This window comes from Acipenser ruthenus, chromosome 17 (genome assembly GCF_902713425.1).
Source record: "Acipenser ruthenus chromosome 17, fAciRut3.2 maternal haplotype, whole genome shotgun sequence".
Taxonomy (NCBI): Eukaryota; Metazoa; Chordata; class Actinopteri; order Acipenseriformes; family Acipenseridae; genus Acipenser; species Acipenser ruthenus.
In genome coordinates, this window is record NC_081205.1 from 1,122,426 (window position 1) to 1,141,789 (window position 19,364).

The window sequence follows — 19,364 nt, forward strand, 5'->3', positions numbered from 1 at the left end:
TTTAGAGCCTTGCAGATTTTGGAATGTGTGCCTGAGGAAGGGGGTGGGCACTGGGCAGCTGATTCATGCAGCTGGTTCTGTTTTCTTGCCACTTTTTTAAAACCAGACCAAAGGGATCCAGAGGAGAGCTCAGTTGTTTTGCTTGACTCAACATGTGCAAGAGTGTAATATTGATCTCCTTTTCTTTGCTCAGCCAAAGAGATTGAGAGAGGAGTGAAACAAGTCTTGTTATAAAAAGCTTCTCTTTTAAAATGTGTATCTAGATGATTACTGTAACAGGCATGTCATTTTAGTGATGGTCTTGAATAATAGAGCCTAAAAGCAGCTGTCTGTCATTCTTTGTGAAAACCATCAATTTCGCCCAGCAGTAGACAAGCTCTTGGCTATGTTTCACGTTTGATTTGTACTCTTTTCATTTCTTTGTCTCTGTCTTTATTTTTTTTCTGTAGACTGTGACACATCTGTAGGACTGCAATGACAAGTCCGAGCAGTAGCCATGCAGAAAGAACAGGTGCAATGTCCTCAAAGAAGCCGGCCACCCCCAAACTGCAGGTCCAGCGTTCCCTATCAACAGAGACCATCACCATCCACTTCTCTGCCTTTGGGAAGGAGGAAGAGGAGGAGGAAGAGGAGCTGTACGGAGATTCTTCCCCGGAGGAGCTGGCCGACCAAATCGTTGTAACTGCCCTCGAAGCCAATGAAGAGCTTCCGTTTGAGCATGATCCCACTACCTCAGCTAGCGTGGCTGTCCTGCCGGTGGCCTCATCAACACTACCCTCCTCTTCAGCAGCAGCGGTGCCAAGCGAGTTCTCCACCTTCCCATCCGTGCCACACGTCTCCAGCACAGCTGTGGTCATATTGTCGCCCTCGCCAGCCCATGTGATCGCTTCGGCAAGCTTGGGGAGCTCGTCCTGGCCTTCGGAACACAAAACAGCCGTCGCCACCGCGAGCACTTTGCCATCCTCCTCTTCCTCCCCATCGAAATCGGCGGTCCTCTCCTTCGGCACGCCTGTGTCCACCCTCCCCAGCACCAAGCCCTTCATGAGCCTGGTCAAGTCTCTCACCTCTGACGTGGAGCCCAAAGAGCCATCGCCCACGCTGAGGCACCGGCACCTGATGAAGACGCTGGTCAAGTCCCTGTCCACCGACACCTACAGGTCGGACGCAGACTCTGTGTCGTACCGCTCGCCGGACTCCCGGCTGAACCTGCACCTCTTCAAGCAGTTCACCCAGCCCCGCGGTACGGGTGGGGACTCTAAGACTGCCCCCTCATCCCCCCTCACCTCCCCCTCGGACGGACTCTCCTCGTTCTTCAAGGTGACCGAGGTGGAGGCCAGGATCGAGGACACTAAGAGGCGCCTCTCAGAGGTGATCTACGAACCTTTCCAGCTCCTCAGCAAGATGATGGGCGACGAGAGCTACAGGCCGAAGGCGTTGTCTTCGAGCACCTCCGAGCTCTCGAACCTCACCAGTTTGAACGGACTCCTGGAGAACAATAACAACTACAGCATCAAGGAGGAAGAGTGTGACTCGGAGGGCGAGTGTCTGCTGGAGGATTCGCTCCCTGGCCGGATTGAAAGCTCCTCAAGCTTGGAGGAGCAGGGGAGAGACGCGCACCCTGACGCTAAAAGCCTGCTAGGCGGCGGCACGAAGAACGTAAGGATGTCGTCTTCAGTGATGGAGAAGTGCTCTCTGTCTGCGCTGGCCAGCAAAGAGGACGAGGAGTTTTGCGAACTGTACAATGAAGACTTTGACCTGGACTTCGAAACGGAAAGCGACGGACTCAAACCAGAGGTCTCCAGCGCGGTGGCGCGTAAGGAAGGAAGCACGGACGTCTGCAGTGAAGATGAGCCCGATGTTGATGATGAGCCGCTGCCCAGCATACCTCTCAAAACCTTGCTCGCTCTCATCGCGCTTGTGTATGCCTACTTTGTGCTGCCTTTGCCTACTTACATGAGCGGCTTGCTGCTGGGAGCTGCGGTCGGGTTCATGATCGCTATCGGGGTCGTGTGGCTGGTGGCGCCCAGGAGCTCCGCACGTCTTCACAAGCCCGGCAAGCGCAGGGGCCACCAGTGGAACACTGCGCACTTGGATATCAAGGAGCCCGGGATCTTTAAGGTTGGTGTGCCTTGTTGTTTGCTCAGCGCTTGTGCTTAAGATCGAAGGTTTTCAAGCATGGCCCAAGCACGAAATTAATTTTAAATTGTAAGCCATAACCTTTTCTATAGATTAGCTTGCTAATCCCGCTGAATATACTTGTTGGTGGACAGCAGGTGCTGGATCCCTTGCTTTGCTTTGCACCATGTTTAAGCCCTGATCTGAGCTCAGTTAAGCCCTTGCCATGCTGTCGTTCAGCGTGGTAATCCTAGAACGATGCGCTGCAGTATACGGGGGAACAGGTACGTTTCATGCCAGGTCCTGGCTGTGCTACAGCTGTTCGGATTCATGGCACAGCCACACATGTTCTCACGGGTGGGACTTTAATATAACCGTGAAACAAGAACAACTACATTATTAAACCAGGAGATCTTTTACTTTCCAACTGGGGCAAACCTGTCTGCTGTAGATGTAGATTTAGACTGCAAAAAGTATTCTTTTGACAAAGAAAAATGAAAAGGTCTAAGAAGTGTGCTGCTGGGAAATTAGACAAGCCCTTTGAAATAGCTTTCCTCAGGCCCGTGTGATGCATAATTAATCACTTTGAAAACGAACCCCCCCCCCCACATTTATTCTATTAGCGATTACTGTCCTTCTCCAGCACTGTATCACACACCCCCCGATCCAGACAGCACCACACTTAAACACACTACATACCAGCGTGTACAAATGTAGCAGTCTGTCTGTGTCTGTGCTGCAATATATTTTTTAAGACAGCTTCTCAGTTTGGACAGTAGCCTGCACCATTTGGGAGGTTTTATCCTCCTTCTAAATGATCTTTAGCAGATAATCTTCGACAGGTAACAGAGTCACCTGCCCTGAAGCCCTGTAACCTAATCTGACTGTGCTGCTTCTCCTGTCTAGGCACCACCCTTATGATTGTTAAATACATGCATTTTATATATATATATATATATATATATATATATATATATATATATATATATATATATATATATATATATATATATATATATATATATTAAAATAAGTTTAATTTAAAATATGCAATCTGATATGTTGCAATTAAGGAATATGTATGTTGCACTGAATATATTTTCCAATATACTGAAACATCTCTTTTATATTTGTCCAGTGTACAGTATCTGTTTCAGTATTGCTTTACCATGCTTTAACTGTGTTTTATTACACTTTGCTATGATTTTACTATTGTGAAAATGTATAACGGAGCTAGCACCTTTTTATTCCTTCATTAGATGCCCATGTTGAAAAGATCAGCTCTGTAAGCATGGTTAAATATTAGGAGTATAATGAAAGCCACTTAACAGAGGCAGTTAATATCAGGGACGTGCGTGTTTTGCTCACAGTGACATCATGGTGTTGTGTGAGCTCCTACAGATACTGTACTTTGTGTGGAAGCTGTCGCTGAAGGTGGTAAACACAGTGTTCGGGAGGGTGGTTTACTGGGTGTGTTTTACTGTCAAGGCATCAAAGTGGAATTTATAGCGTATTGGTTTTATAGTGTGCCTGGGGCAATGTGCAGCACTGTAAATGATGGTGCAGTATAATTGTGCTTTTTATAAGTGCATTTTCAATTTCCTCCGACAGTTTTGTATTCATTGGTGAAATTAATGAGGTGGGGGGGGGGGGGGAGGGGATCAGGATAATATGTTAGAGCAGTAGCACTTGTACACACAAGCTTGCAGTAATTCCGTTTTAACTGGTTTATAAAAACAGTTTAGTGCTTCTTTGTGCACACTCGCATGGTTTTCTCTGGAGCATACTGTACAGACTGTGTGTCAGTTCTTTAAAGAGCTCAAGCACTGCAAAGAAGATTCATTCTTTCTTTCAGCAGAGAGAGATTGGGATCGAACTGATCAAACATCTCAGGGCTTCCAGAGATACAGCTGAACAGCTTTTCTACAGCTGTGCAGCTTCTAGAATATTAAAAGGTTCCTTGTTCTTCAGGACTCTCTGTCTCTCTCTCTCTCATACGCCTTATCAGTTATAAAACCAAGCATCAGCAGACGGTTTCAGACAGCGTTATAAAAACGATACTGGCTCCCTTGTTAAATACAATGATACAGTAAATCTATCAGAATGATTGATTACAAGCGTAGATTATCGAGTGCATGAATGCTAAAGTGGATTTTAAATACTACTCCCTAAATCTCACTAAATCTGTCAGGTGCTGCTATAGTAATGCATTTGAAATCCCTGCCCCAGTGCTTCTGTACAAATTGAACACGTGGTCGCCCCCCCCCCAGGGCATCAGAACATCCAAGTCCACAGTCCTGTCTCTGCTGTCTGCACTCCTTACATGACAGCTCACGTCTGCACGGTACAGAACTCCGATAAGCTACCTTCCAAGCTTCTGTACCACAGTCACATGCAATCAACTTTGTACACTTGGGGGGGGTTTGAAAAAAAGGTAACCGTTGATTAGCTTGTGTAAGTACATTTGAACATGTTCAGGAATGATCACTCCAAGCTGTCGGCCTCGGCCTGGGGGAGTCATCGCAATGAAAACCGACAGTAGGGAGATTGGACAGGGCTCACAACGAGTCAGCGAGAATGAATCAGGTTCCCTGAAGATGATGGTATTAAAAGTAAAATAGCGCTTGAATTAGGGGCGCTGTGACTGAGTGGGTTGGTAGAGGGATATGAATGAGCGAAGCCTCATTGCAGAGGGATTAGAGTCATGTAGTGCTCGTGTCACGGAACGAAACTAGCAGCCAGGACGGATGGAAAGCAAAGGCAATGGAAAGCACTCTGTGATCAGCATTAGCTGAAATAAGTAAATCCAAATCTAATTTGTGTAGGTATCTCTCTCTTATGTATGGGTGTGTTTTTCTTGTGTCTGTAGCCTGTGTTATTTCTGACCGATATCCAAGAACCACTTGAATATAAAAATCAAATGCCAAAGAGGCGAGGAGTGTGATAAAGAAATCTATTTTTTCTTTTTCCAAAAAGCATTTCAACTGTAATAATAGTAACTTGCACTGCTGAGGTCAAGGAGAGGCGCCAGTAGAGCAGGCTTGTCGACACTGAAAAGGCAGTGAAATGTAATGATTAAAACATATCTTTTGATTGAAGCTGTCCGGGAAAAGGAGACCATTAAAACCAGGTGATTGTTGCCTGCTGTCTGCCAGCACTCACTGTCTGGCTCTTTTCTTTTGCTCTGTTTGATTAGCTGTAATAATAATTCTGTTTTATGAGACTTACAGAAATAAAGGGGGAGACGGTACTAAAGCAAGCGACAGCTAGGAAAGTGGCATTTTCCACGCGGACGCTGAAAAACTCACCTCGTCAAAAGGACAAGCTGCTCCACTTTTCTTCAGATTGTGTTTGAAGTTGTAAAGTGAATACCTCTTCTCCTTTTCTTCCCCCCCTAAACAAATATCTCTAACAGTATAGAAGCGCTGCTCTGTGCACGCCTTGCTGCCTATCGGCTTAAACAAATGGAGCTGAACTTTTATTAAGATTTCAGCCGCGTGCACAGAGCATGCAGGAACAGGAAGTGGATTGTGAAGCGTCCACTAGGTCAGATCCGTTAAGAGAAACATTGAAATGACAGTGACACCTGTAGATTCGCTGGTTTGGTGATGGTTCGGTATTCTTTTTCTCTGTCGCACTAATTCTGCACTTAAAAGAACACAGAGCTCATAAAATAATTACCATCACTTTGCAGGTCTCGCATTCTCACATCGTTTTAAGCCTGGATTTGATTTTGATTTAAGTGCTTTTTTTGGTAGCCATTAGTGGTATATATGCCAGCACTTCCTCTGAGGTCACATCAAGGAGCATTGCAGAGACAATCAAAGTGAATCCTGGGAAATGCAGGGATTGGTTACTGAGGATGAGTCAGTGTTGTAATGGCTTCTGGGAAGTGGAGTTCTTTTAAGGACAGAAGCTGTTGCAAAAAATGTTTCACTTTGTCCCAGAGAGGAAGATGCAAAGCAATTATTATTATTTTTTTTTAATTACTCTCATGATTCATAATCCTAATTCTTTTTGTTGTGCTGCCTGCTGACAGCTCCACACCAAGTGGAACACTTTGAGAGTGCTGAGGAGAATTTGAAATATAGAACTTCAGGAGTTTTTTTTGCAGTTAACAGGCGTTTGGATATAGGAGTTCATGAAAGGAGTAAATATGAAAATACAGCCCCTGGTGTGCACGAGAAACCTTCTGCCCGATGGAAGCTGGGTTTATGGGTTACTGTGCGCTCAAAGGCTAAAACTGCAAGGCGTGGGAGCTTTCACTATGAGTTGAGCCGCAGCTCAGACAGGGTTAGCCATAAAGCTATACCACTGTTGGGTGTAGCATGCAGCCAGGGGTTATGTGAGGGTCTGTTATGTGAGGGAGGGTGTGTGCTGTAAATAATACTCATTTTACAATTGCTGTATACAAACTGGGAGGTTGGGTCTGATTTCGATTTGACAAAAAGAAATCAGTTGCTTGTCACACACAGTTTAATGAATAGAGCCTATTTTTTATCTCTTGGAGTCCTTCAGCATTTGTTTTGATGTCATAATTTGTCCTCTTTAGAGTAATAGGTGTCTGGATTGCTCGGCGTAAAAGCGATTCTGGCTTTAGGCTTGTGAGATCGAAGGACTGTCGCACGCCCTCAGAACATTTGTGGTGAGGAGAAAAAACATAATTGGACAGTCCAAATTGGGGGAAAATAAATAAAAATAATAATTGGTCACTCTCTGAATTAAAAATAGGTGTATTTTGTTTACCAGTGCAATTTTAATGTCTTACTGTTTAGTCTTTGCTGGGATTCAAATACCAGAGAAAAGGGACATTGAAAATGTAATCTCAATCACATTGCTGTCATAAACAAGCACTCGTCAAGGGGGAGATTGAACAGTGCTGTTCAGCATTCGGTGAGTCGTCAGGACCTCAAAACTCTTTATGCTTGAATGGGTTTTAAAAAACCATCAGCTCAGAAACAGAATAGTCCTCAATGCCTCATGTAGGGCTTATCGAAATGTGTGGTCAGCCGTCAAAACTGGAAGGGTCTCATTCCAAAAATGCATGTCCCGGGGAAAGTAACTTAATCAGGACTTCATCAACTTCTGAATTCCGCTTTACTGTAACCAGCCGGTCCAAAGGCTTGGCTAGGAAGAAGCTCCAACGGTATTTCAGTTTTTAAATAAGAAAGAGAGATGGACCGAAAATAAGAAACACCCAGGGATGTTTCTTTAGGCATTCTGGATACAATGTGGAAGTGGTTTCCAAAGCGAAGGATCTCGAGAGCTGAAAGCCCTCGCACTGTAGGGTTTTTAATAGAGTTCTGGGAATTACCAAGAGGCATCATGGGCAGATCTGAAAGTGCGCTGATGAACGCGCTGGCCTGAACCGTGTGTCTAACGCTGAACAGATTCCACAGTCTTTATAACGGATTTCAGTTTGCCTCGCCAGTTCAGCACTGTACACCTTCTTACCCCCGGGCTCTCTCTTCTCTACAGGGCTGGATGAATGAAATCTACAGTTACGACCCGGAAACGTACCACGCCACGCTGACCCACTCTGTCTACGTGCGACTCGAGGGGTCCACGCTGAGGCTCTCCAAACCCAACAGAAACATCTCCAGGAGAGCGTCCTTCAACGAGCCCAAGCCAGACGTCACCTACGTCAGCCAGAAGATTTATGATCTCACTGCCAGCAAGGTAAGTGGCTCTGGAGCTCCTGCTCCTGTAGTGGAGTGTATACAGGGGCTGCTGTCCATGCACTGCACTCCTTTGTCTCTTCTGTATGTCTCAGTGATCCATTGTTTCAATGCAAACCACATCTGATGTACAAAGGTTCTGGGTATGCAAAATATCATTTTTTGGGTGATTCTTTTGGCACAACGAATGACAACCATATCAGTCATATTTATAGCGGTTGCTTTACATAGCGGGCTCTTTCCAGGAACATCTCAATAAGGACGCTTTTCATATTCTTTATCGCAACCTGGGAGTTGCAGTACATGTGTTTTTTTTTTATTATTTCCAGTTCTTCCATCATGAATCATTAAGTAATTGGTACAACATTTGCATGTGGTTTGGATTCCGGGGATGCGATAGCTGTGGTCATAATTGGCTACCTGGATAAAGACACTTTGATGGAACATTTTACCAAAACTCCCTGAGCTTCACAGCACGGCACATTTGAACTATCCCACTTCAAGTTTTGAATGGGTTTGAAAAAGATGCAAGGACAATCTGTGGTCGTAGGTAGATTAGTGTACAGTCAAAATGCAGCATATTGATGTTTTAATGAGCAGAAAACTTCTGAAGCAGTTGCTGCTACTATTGATGTTGTTTATTTTGCAGTTTTTTTTTTTTTTGAAACCCCTGGTAATCAGTCTGGCTATTTTTAGTTAACAGTCTGCATATTTAATGTTCTTTCCGCAGATTCACCTTGTGCCCCAGAGCCTGGCCCGGAAGAGGGTTTGGAACAAAAAGTACCCGATCTGCATCGAGCTGGGCAAGCAGGATGATTTCATGTCGAAAGCGGAGGCGGGGGGTGACAGGGAGGGAGTGGAGGAGAGCGTTGAGGCAGGAGGGGAGGAGCTGAAGGGACTGAAGCAGCCCCTGCTCTCCCAGGAGGGGGGGCTGCCGGCCCAGCCGCCCAGCCACAGGGACCCCACGCTATACCTCTTCGGTCGGACGGGGAGGGAGAAGGAGGAGTGGTTCCGCAGGATCCTGCTGGCTTCCCGGCTCAAGTCAGAAGCCAAGAAAGCATCCAGCTTACCAGGAAACAAGCCGGGTAAAGAAAGCAGCAGCAGCAGCAGCTTGTGTAAGATTGTTTCAAACTAAAAAAAGGGTAAAATACGGACATGCAAAGTTCTCAGCTCTTACTGGGGTCTCATTCCCGTCATGTTGTCCTTCCTTATGTGACGTGTCCCTGAGCCCCGCTGTGTTTCCCGTTTGCTCTCCCAGGGTTCGCCCCGTCTCACAGCAGGAGTAACAGCCAGTCGGGGGTGCTGACGCACAGCCGCAGCAGCAGCAAGGGCAGTGTGGAGGATGTGATGTCTCCGCCCAAGCAGAAGGAGCTGGCGGTCAGCGTGAGGCAGAAGATGCTGCTGGACTACAGCGTGTTCATGGCCAAATACATCCCCCTGGAGAGCAGCAGCAGCCCTGCCCAGAGCCCGGCCCACAGCACTGACAGCAGCCCCAGCGCCGCCAGCAAGGTACCTGCACCCTGCGCTCCTACCAGGCGGTCAGGGCGGGGTAATCATACCTGCAAAGAAATAGTCAAATAGTGGTGCGTAAACATGCACAGTGCTTCAAATGCTTAGGGCAGCGGTGTCCAATCCCGGTCCTGGAGGGCCACTCCACTCCAGGTTTAACATGTAAAATGAGATCATTAACTACGGCAGGGTCAGGACGTTTTATTGGTTCAATTAAACAGTTTAAAACTGGGTTGGAACAAAGACCAGGAGTGGAAGGTGCAGGTTTGGCCACCCCTGGCTTAGGGTAATCAGCAGACTTTGCTTTTCAATGCACACTGTCTCTGTGGAAGTGATAATGCAGTAATACTTTTAGACCAGAATTGGAGGCATGGGATAGTCCTGTAGCCTTGATGCCCGACACCACAGCATTGCAAAGTGATCTTAGCCAATGCAGAAATCATTCTTTTCTTTTGATCCCAGTTGCCAAGCAATCCGCTAGAGGAAGAGCCCGAAGCCTGGGTCAACGCTTTGCTCGGGAGGATATTCTGGGATTTCCTCAGAGAGAAGTACTGGTCTGACATTGTGTCCAAAAAGATCCAGATGAAGCTGAGCAAAATCAGGGTGCGTATCTAAAGCAGGCCTTTTCAAAGGAATGGTGTTTCAGTTTCCAGACGTCACTTCTGTTTTATAAGAGCTCCATTTCTGCAAAATGAGAAAGAAGAGCTGCAGTCTTTGCATCAACTCTCTTTGTTTCTCACTCACCATGTTACACAGCTGACAGTTTTAGTCTTCTTTCACAAAAAATTGTGCAGATTGCACACTGCAAAAAAAGAGTAATCTGACCATATTATTAAAAATATATTCCTGCACGATGCTGTATGCCATCAGCCGAGAAGCACGGTGCCAAAGGAAGTATAATTTGATGCTGGATTGATTCACAACCTGCTGAAATCATTCGACCAGCGCTCTTTTGTTCTTTTGAGTACCATGCTGATTTCAAAATAAATAAATAAAACGTGACACAGAATAAAATCCATAAATTATTAACCGAGGGATTCAGGCTAGCCGCTTACAAAAGCCTACATTTCCCTGAATTTTAAAGACATGATTAGTGTGCTGAGTGAGTTTGCCGTTTGTCTTCGCGACAGGCTCGTTAATGCAGAGAGGAGGATAGCAGAGCTCACAGAGACACAACTCGCCCACTGTATCTGATTGAGCTCCCAGTCAAACCTGGAGTGGATCACAATGCTGTGCAATGGGAGTCAGCGTTTCCATCCCAGGCCGGTCACTGCAAAGAGATACAGATTACTGCTGTAATAGTAAAAGAAAATACAGCGATTAGAAAAAGCAATGCACATGCGTGCAAAACTCCCAGGAAGATTAATAACACAACGGGGAGGGAGGGAATCTGTTGAAGAGCTGGGTCGGTTCAAGAAGACAGAGTCTGAGGACCTTTCATCGGAAGCCTCACTGAACAGTTTTATTAGGTAGAGGGGCGGAGGGGGGGTGGGGAAGAGACTTGACGGATTTCAAGGAAATGATCAGGTCTAGATCATTGCAGGAGTCCTGTTGTTTCTGCCACCCGTTCACTCCCTGTGTCAGAAAATAGAAGCGTGCTGGAGCGCTCAGATTGTTTTCTGTGCACTGCATGTGTCGTCAGATTGATGAGCTCTTACCTGAGACATAGGAACTGATCGGTCTGTTTAATTACCTTGTATTCACACAGTACAGGTGTCCTGCTAGAGGCTTGGTTTTCATAACCTTGGCTGTCAAGTTGTCATCATCTCAGTGACAGCGTTGAGGTCTGTCCCAGATACAGATCAGCTGAATGAGATTCCATTATGTTGTGGCAGGAAAAATGTGCTTCGCCCCCTTGTCAAAGTGAATATTAATTACCAATAGCAAAACAAGGTTAGAAACAGCTTTTATAGGGGCTCCCGAGTGGCACATCCAGTAAAGGCGCTCCGCGCGGAGTGCAGGATGTGCCATATAGCCTGGAGATCACAGGTTCGAATCTAGGCTATGTCACAGCCGACCGTGACCGGGAGTTCCTAGGGGGCGGCGCACAATTGGCTGAGCGCTGCCCGGGTCGGGAGGGCTTAGGTCGGCAGGGGGATCCATGGCTCACCGCTCATCAGCGACCCCTGTGGCCGATAGGGCGCCAGTGGTTCTGCAGTGGAGCCGCCAGATCTGTGTTGTCCTCCGGCACTATAGGTCTGGTGGCATCGCTGTGGATCTGCAGTGCGAAAAATGACAGCTTGGCAGGAGCACGTTTCGGAGGACGCGTGTTCCAGCCGCCGTTTCCTGAGTCGGCGGGGGGGTTGCGAGCGGTGAGCCGAGGATACAGATAATAATTGGGCATGCTAAATTGGGGAGAAAGCTGCTGTAAAAAAATTGGCGACGACTAAATTAAAAAAAAAAAAAAAAAAAAGAAACAGCTTTTATAGCCTTGGTTTCTACGCTAAAGTAGTAATAGTAATAATAGAGATGATAGTAATAATAGTAATGGGTTACGATTGCTTGTTGTTTCTTGTGTTGCAGCTGCCGTACTTCATGAATGAACTGACTCTAACAGAGCTGGACATGGGAGTCGCTGTTCCAAAAATCCTGCAAGCCTCCAAGCCCTCCATCGATCACCAAGGCAAGTTGCATTAAAACAGCATGGTGTGAATGTGTTCAGTCCTGCGTCTGTCCGCTCTGCTTCGATACTGCACTGTTAGAATCACAGATTACACAGCGTTCAGTCCTGCATCTGTCTGCTCTGCTTCAATACTGCACTGTTAGAATCACAGATTACACAGCGTTCAGTCCTGCGTCTGTGTGCTCTGCTTCAATACTGCACTGTTTGAATCACAGATTACACAGCGTTCAGTCCTGCGTCTGTCCGCTCTGCTTCAATACTGCACTGTTTGAATCACAGATTACACAGCGTTCAGTCCTGCATCTGTCTGCTCTGCTTCGATACTGCACTGTTAGAATCACAGATTACACAGCGTTCAGTCCTGCGTCTGTCTGCTCTGCTTCGATACTGCACTGTTAGAATCACAGATTACACAGCGTTCAGTACTGCGTCTGTCCGCTCTGCTTCAATACTGCACTGTTAGAATCACAGATTACACAGCGTTCAGTCCTGCGTCTGTCCGCTCTGCTTCAATACTGCACTGTTAGAATCACAGATTACACAGCGTTCAGTCCTGCGTCTGTCCGCTCTGCTTCAATACTGCACTGTTAGAATCACAGATTACACAGCGTTCAGTCCTGCGTCTGTCCGCTCTGCTTCAATACTGCACTGTTAGAATCACAGATTACACAGCGTTCAGTCCTGCGTCTGTCCGCTCTGCTTCAATACTGCACTGTTTGAATCACAGATTACACAGCGTTCAGTCCTGCATCTGTCTGCTCTGCTTCAATACTGCACTGTTAGAATCACAGATTACACAGCGTTCAGTCCTGCGTCTGTCCGCTCTGCTTCGATACTGCACTGTTAGAATCACAGATTACACAGCGTTCAGTACTGCGTCTGTCCGCTCTGCTTCGATACTGCACTGTTAGAATCACAGATTACACAGCGTTCAGTCCTGCGTCTGTCCGCTCTGCTTCGATACTGCACTGTTAGAATCACAGATTACACAGCGTTCAGTCCTGCGTCTGTCCGCTCTGCTTCAATACTGCACTGTTAGAATCACAGATTACACAGCGTTCAGTCCTGCGTCTGTCCGCTCTGCTTCAATACTGCACTGTTAGAATCACAGATTACACAGCGTTCAGTCCTGCGTCTGTCCGCTCTGCTTCAATACTGCACTGTTAGAATCACAGATTACACAGCGTTCGGTCCTGCGTCTGTCCGCTCTGCTTCAATACTGCACTGTTAGAATCACAGATTACACAGCGTTCAGTCCTGCGTCTGTCCGCTCTGCTTCGGTACTGCACTGTTAGAATCACAGATTACACAGCGTTCAGTCCTGCGTCTGTCCGCTCTGCTTCAATACTGCACTGTTAGAATCACAGATTATACACCGGCTCTCCTTGCCTCACTTTATTACTATATATGTCCATGCATCCAATTGAAGCAGGGAGATGCAATGAGATAAGAATTGTCATTTATTTTTGGTGGGTCCGTTCGTAAGAAACCATTTCTGAATTTTCTGCAGAACCGAAGGTAACTTTCAACAACAATCGTTTTTTGTTTTAATATACAGTAACTCAACCTGTATGAAACACAGTGCAAATTCAAATGTACTGTTTTATTTTCTGGGATGCAGGAGAGTTGGAAATGTCAGCTAGCTAAAATGGAGCAGTGTAATTTCGGGGTGGATTAGCGCTGATTTGCATACAGTTAGGTATGCAAATGTGTTAAACTGAACGATGCCTTTTATTCAAGTAGAGACCTGCCATAGGGACTGGCTGCCAAACAGATGCAAGGGACTGCACAGCACTGGGTAATCAAAAACAAAGGATGATTCATAGATAAATGGAGAATAATTGCATTTGGCTTGATTACGATTCTCTCCCTCGCAGCCTGTGTTCGGTGCGCCCAGCCTCCTCTGGGTCGTGCAGATGCATTTTTTTTTTTTTGACAGCTGGCTCAAGAATTTTTGTAAACTTGCGCTTAATAAATTAGCACCTGTTGAAAAGACTTCCTCTCCGTGAGGCCGCGTGTGGAGAAATGCACCATGGCTTCTCTTTATTGCATTCTTTGCAGGAAGCGATGACAACGTTTGCTAATTCACGGTTTGCATTACTCATTTGTCATTTGCCCCAGGCTAAACTGCCACCTTGGTTTCAATGGGCTCCCTCTCGCTCTGTGGCTCTCTGTATTTACAGAGTCACAAATGAGTTTTACAGTCTCAGTCTGGACCACAATGCACATTCCACATCCACAATCCACATCTCAAAGCCTCCACACAGTAACACTCAACTCTGCAGAACTGGCTGCATTGAGAGGCAGGTAATAATGAACAGAAATCGCTCTGTGCCGCACTTCTCGAAGGGCTTCACCCTTTCTAGCTTTTAGCTTCAGTGCTGGCACGGTTACTGCAGTCTGCTGCTTCATTCAGCTCTGTTGCTAAGCCTGGTTTCAGAGCTGCGGTGCGTTTGACCGGTCAGACAGGTTGATACAAGCGAAGTGATCTCACTGCATGTAATGTGCCTGATGTAGTGGAAGCAATGCAGTTCACAACCAAGGTGTTTATTTAAAAGGAAGGGAAGAAAGAGCCCTCTAGGTGTCAGTGGGTGTTTTGAATTTCTTCTGCTCAACTTTCTTTCCTGTTCATCAGTGTTTTCACAGCTCCCGGTCCCCTCGCACATTTCCTGCATCAGCACTGGGTTTCTTTATGTGGTTCAGCTTGCAATGTGACTTCATGATATCCTGTATTGTATTATTCCTAGTCTAGGAATGCAGGGATCAGTCTCCCAATCTGCAGGCTTGATTCTGCCATGTGTGTTACAGACTTCTGAAGTCGGGAATTGAGCTAGATTTAGAGTTACCATAGGACCCCATGTACACCAGGACAGTTCAGGCTTTTCAACCCCAATGCAGTTGAAAAGCCTGAACTGTCCAAAACTGGTCCCAGTGTGCATGGAGTCCCAGGGTAACCCAAGCAGCGTGCATGGAGTCCCAGGGTAACCCGAGCAGCGTGCATGGAGTCCCAGGGTAACCCGAGCAGCGTGCATGGAGTCCCAGGGTAACCCGAGCAGCGTGCATGGAGTCCCAGGGTAACCCGAGCAGCGTGCATGGAGTCCCAGGGTAACCCGAGCAGCGTGCATGGAGTCCCAGGGTAACCCGAGCAGCGTGCATGGAGTCCCAGGGTAACCCGAGCAGCGTGCATGGAGTCCCAGGGTAACCCGAGCAGCGTGCATGGAGTCCCAGGGTAACCCGAGCAGCGTGCATGGAGTCCCAGGGTAACCCGAGCAGCGTGCATGGAGTCCCAGGGTAACCCGAGCAGCGTGCATGGAGTCCCAGGGTAACCCGAGCAGCGTGCATGGAGTCCCAGGGTAACCCGAGCAGCGTGCATGGAGTCCCAGGGTAACCCGAGCAGCGTGCATGGAGTCCCAGGGTAACCCGAGCAGCGTGCATGGAGTCCCAGGGTAACCCGAGCAGCGTGCATGGAGTCCCAGGGTAACCCGAGCAGCGTGCATGGAGTCCCAGGGTAACCCGAGCAGCGTGCATGGAGTCCCAGGGTAACCCGAGCAGCGTGCATGGAGTCCCAGGGTAACCCGAGCAGCGTGCATGGAGTCCCAGGGTAACCCGAGCAGCGTGCATGGAGTCCCAGGGTAACCCGAGCAGCGTGCATGGAGTCCCAGGGCAACCCGAGCAGCGTGCATGGAGTCCCAGGGTAACCCGAGCAGCGTGCATGGAGTCCCAGGGCAACCCGAGCAGCGTGCATGGAGTCCCAGGGTAACCCGAGCAGCGTGCATGGAGTCCCAGGGTAACCCGAGCAGCGTGCATGGAGTCCCAGGGTAACCCGAGCAGCGTGCATGGAGTCCCAGGGTAACCCGAGCAGCGTGCATGGAGTCCCAGGGTAACCCGAGCAGCGTGCATGGAGTCCCAGGGTAACCCGAGCAGCGTGCATGGAGTCCCAGGGTAACCCGAGCAGCGTGCATGGAGTCCCAGGGTAACCCGAGCAGCGTGCATGGAGTCCCAGGGTAACCCGAGCAGCGTGCATGGAGTCCCAGGGTAACCCGAGCAGCGTGCATGGAGTCCCAGGGTAACCCGAGCAGCGTGCATGGAGTCCCAGGGTAACCCGAGCAGCGTGCATGGAGTCCCAGGGTAACCCGAGCAGCGTGCATGGAGTCCCAGGGTAACCCGAGCAGCGTGCATGGAGTCCCAGGGTAACCCGAGCAGCGTGCATGGAGTCCCAGGGTAACCCGAGCAGCGTGCATGGAGTCCCAGGGTAACCCGAGCAGCGTGCATGGAGTCCCAGGGTAACCCGAGCAGCGTGCATGGAGTCCCAGGGTAACCCGAGCAGCGTGCATGGAGTCCCAGGGTAACCCGAGCAGCGTGCATGGAGTCCCAGGGTAACCCGAGCAGCGTGCATGGAGTCCCAGGGTAACCCGAGCAGCGTGCATGGAGTCCCAGGGTAACCCGAGCAGCGTGCATGGAGTCCCAGGGTAACCCGAGCAGCGTGCATGGAGTCCCAGGGTAACCCGAGCAGCGTGCATGGAGTCCCAGGGTAACCCGAGCAGCGTGCATGGAGTCCCAGGGTAACCCGAGCAGCGTGCATGGAGTCCCAGGGTAACCCGAGCAGCGTGCATGGAGTCCCAGGGTAACCCGAGCAGCGTGCATGGAGTCCCAGGGTAACCCGAGCAGCGTGCATGGAGTCCCAGGGTAACCCGAGCAGCGTGCATGGAGTCCCAGGGTAACCCGAGCAGCGTGCATGGAGTCCCAGGGTAACCCGAGCAGCGTGCATGGAGTCCCAGGGTAACCCGAGCAGCGTGCATGGAGTCCCAGGGTAACCCGAGCAGCGTGCATGGAGTCCCAGGGTAACCCGAGCAGCGTGCATGGAGTCCCAGGGTAACCCGAGCAGCGTGCATGGAGTCCCAGGGTAACCCGAGCAGCGTGCATGGAGTCCCAGGGTAACCCGAGCAGCGTGCATGGAGTCCCAGGGTAACCCGAGCAGCGTGCATGGAGTCCCAGGGTAACCCGAGCAGCGTGCATGGAGTCCCAGGGTAACCCGAGCAGCGTGCATGGAGTCCCAGGGTAACCCGAGCAGCGTGCATGGAGTCCCAGGGTAACCCGAGCAGCGTGCATGGAGTCCCAGGGTAACCCGAGCAGCGTGCATGAAGTCCCAGGGTAACCCGAGCAGCGTGCATGGAGTCCCAGGGTAACCCATCAGTGTGCATGGAGTCCCAGGGTAACCCGAGAAGCGTGCATGGAGTCCTAGGGTAACCCGAGAAGCGTGCATGGAGTCCCAGGGTAACCCATCAGTGTGCATGGAGTCCCAGGGTAACCCATCAGTGTGCATGGAGTCCCAGGGTAACCCAAGCCAGATTGTGAATCAGAAGTAGAGTCGAGCCAGCCGTGCCCGGGATGGTTTCTGTTCTGTTTGTATGTTTCTGTGTGCTTGGCTGTAAGCGTTCCCCCATGGTGGGCGTTATTACCATGCTTTTCCTGTAAGCAGTACGGTCGTGATGGGAGCAGGCAGGCACATTGCCTCAGTGGTTTATCACATTGGAATGAGATTAAACATCCTGCCGATTTTAATAAGGATCTCTTTGGACTGACGCTTGATTTGCTTACTTCATTTTTATTTTATTTATTTATTTATTTTTGTTAATCCATAACCTCTTTATCATAAAATATTGAAAATTGAAAATTGCTAATTTTCAATTTTCAATATAACTAGAAGTCTTTTTCATTCAGTGTCTTAAATGTTCAAAACCAACGAGACAATCGCAAAATACAATTTAACAGTCTCCACCTGCTTGCTGCTCACAGCCGTGTGCCCAAGATGCCCCCTTGTGGCTGTCAGTGGAAAAGCGGTTCATTTGTATTTTTAGAAGCTCTTTTGCTCCCTTATCTTAGATACCCATTTATAAGCTCCAGCTGCTGCAGGTAGTAGCAGCGGCACGTCAGCTCAGCTCATGCCTGCAAGACATTTGGACCACACAGCTGACACTAATAGATTTTAAACGAAGCGCGTTGCTCAGGAGTACCAAAATAGGATTTAAGTTAGATGGTAGAAATGTCTAATGAATATTATTATTATTATTATTTATTTCTTAGCAGACGCCCTTATCCAGGGCGACTTACAATCGCAAGCAAATACAAATACATTCAAGTGTTACAATATAAGTCATACAATAAGAACAGGAAATACAATAATTCTCAAGTGTGACAAACCACAATTCAATAATACAGCAGATAATAGTGAAAGTTACATCAGGATATGATTAAGTAGTGATAGTTACATCAGGATATGATTAAGTACAAAATACTACAGATTAAACACTTGGGAGATTACAATATTCTGAGGTACAGGATTAAATGCAGTAAAATAGGGGGCAGATAAGAGCAAAATAAAGCATATTTAAATGAAGGGTGATAGTGTCCCAGGATACAACAGAGGAGTTCTACAGGTGCTGTTTGAAGAGGTGAGTCTTAAGGAGGCGCCGGAATGTGGTCAGGGACTGGGCAGTCCTGACATCTGTAGGAAGGTCGTTCCACCACTGCGGAGCAAGGGTGGAGAAGGAGCGGGCTCGGGAGGCAGGGGAGCGTAGCGGAGGTAGAGCCAGTCTTCTAGTGCAGGCGGAGCGGAGAGGTCGAGTGGGGGTGTAGGGAGAGATGAGGGTCTGGAGGTAGCTGGGTGCAGTCTGATCAAGGCATCTGTAGGCTAGTACAAGAGTCTTGAACTGGATGCGAGCGGTGATCGGGAGCCAGTGGAGCGAGCGGAGTAGTGGAGTAGCGTGGGCGAAGCGAGGTAGAGAGAACACCAGGCGAGCAGCAGAGTTCTGGATGAGCTGGAGCGGACGGGTGGCGGACGCAGGGAGGCCAGCCAGGAGGGAGTTGCAGTAGTCTAGGCGGGAGAGTACCAGGGCCTGGACCAGGAGCTGGGTAGCATAGTTGGTGAGGAAGGGTCGGATTCTTCGGATGTTGCTCAGGAAGAATCTGCAAGTGCGTGCCAGAGTGGAGATGTGCTGGGAATAAGAGAGGCAGGGGTCCAGGGTGACTCCAAGGTTTTTAGCTGAGGAAGAGGGAGAGAGTGTGGTAGATTCCAGAGGAACAGAGATAGAGAGATCAGAGGAGGGGGAGGAGGAGGGAAAGAAAAGGAGGTCAGATTTAGAGAGGTTGAGTTTGAGGTGATGCGAGTGCATCCAGGAGGAAATAGCAGACAGACAGGTAGAGATACGGGAGGAGATGGTGGAGTCAGAGGTGGGGAAGGAGAGGAAAATCTGAGCATCATCAGCATAGAAATGGTATGAGAAACCATAGGATGCGATGAGGGGGCCCAGGGAGCGGGTGTAGAGAGAGAACAGGAGAGGACCCAAGACTGACCCTTGGGGGACTCCAGTCAAGAGAGGGTGAGGTGTGGAGGTTGCTCCACGCCAGGTTACCTGGTAAGTGCGGTTGGAGAGGTAGGA

The 19,364-nt window shown here is 48.6% G+C and overlaps 1 protein-coding gene across 6 annotated transcripts in view; it reads left to right on the forward strand.

Annotated features, from left to right (window-relative positions):
• The window catches only part of LOC117423115 (testis-expressed protein 2-like), a 51,915-nt gene that overhangs the window by 20,838 nt on the left and 11,713 nt on the right, over positions 1 to 19,364 (forward strand). For 4 of the 6 annotated variants that reach the window (XM_034038555.3, XM_034038559.3, XM_058989721.1 and 1 more), the window contains exons 2-7: positions 450 to 2,118; positions 7,594 to 7,794; positions 8,524 to 8,908; positions 9,052 to 9,302; positions 9,765 to 9,905; positions 11,826 to 11,925. In XM_034038555.3, coding sequence (XP_033894446.3) covers positions 475 to 2,118; positions 7,594 to 7,794; positions 8,524 to 8,908; positions 9,052 to 9,302; positions 9,765 to 9,905; positions 11,826 to 11,925 — 2,722 coding nt within the window. In that variant the 5' untranslated portion in view covers positions 450 to 474. The remainder of the gene's footprint in view (positions 1 to 449; positions 2,119 to 7,593; positions 7,795 to 8,523; positions 8,909 to 9,051; positions 9,303 to 9,764; positions 9,906 to 11,825; positions 11,926 to 19,364) is intronic. The other 2 variants (XM_034038560.3, XM_034038561.3) reach the window with 1 other exon arrangement.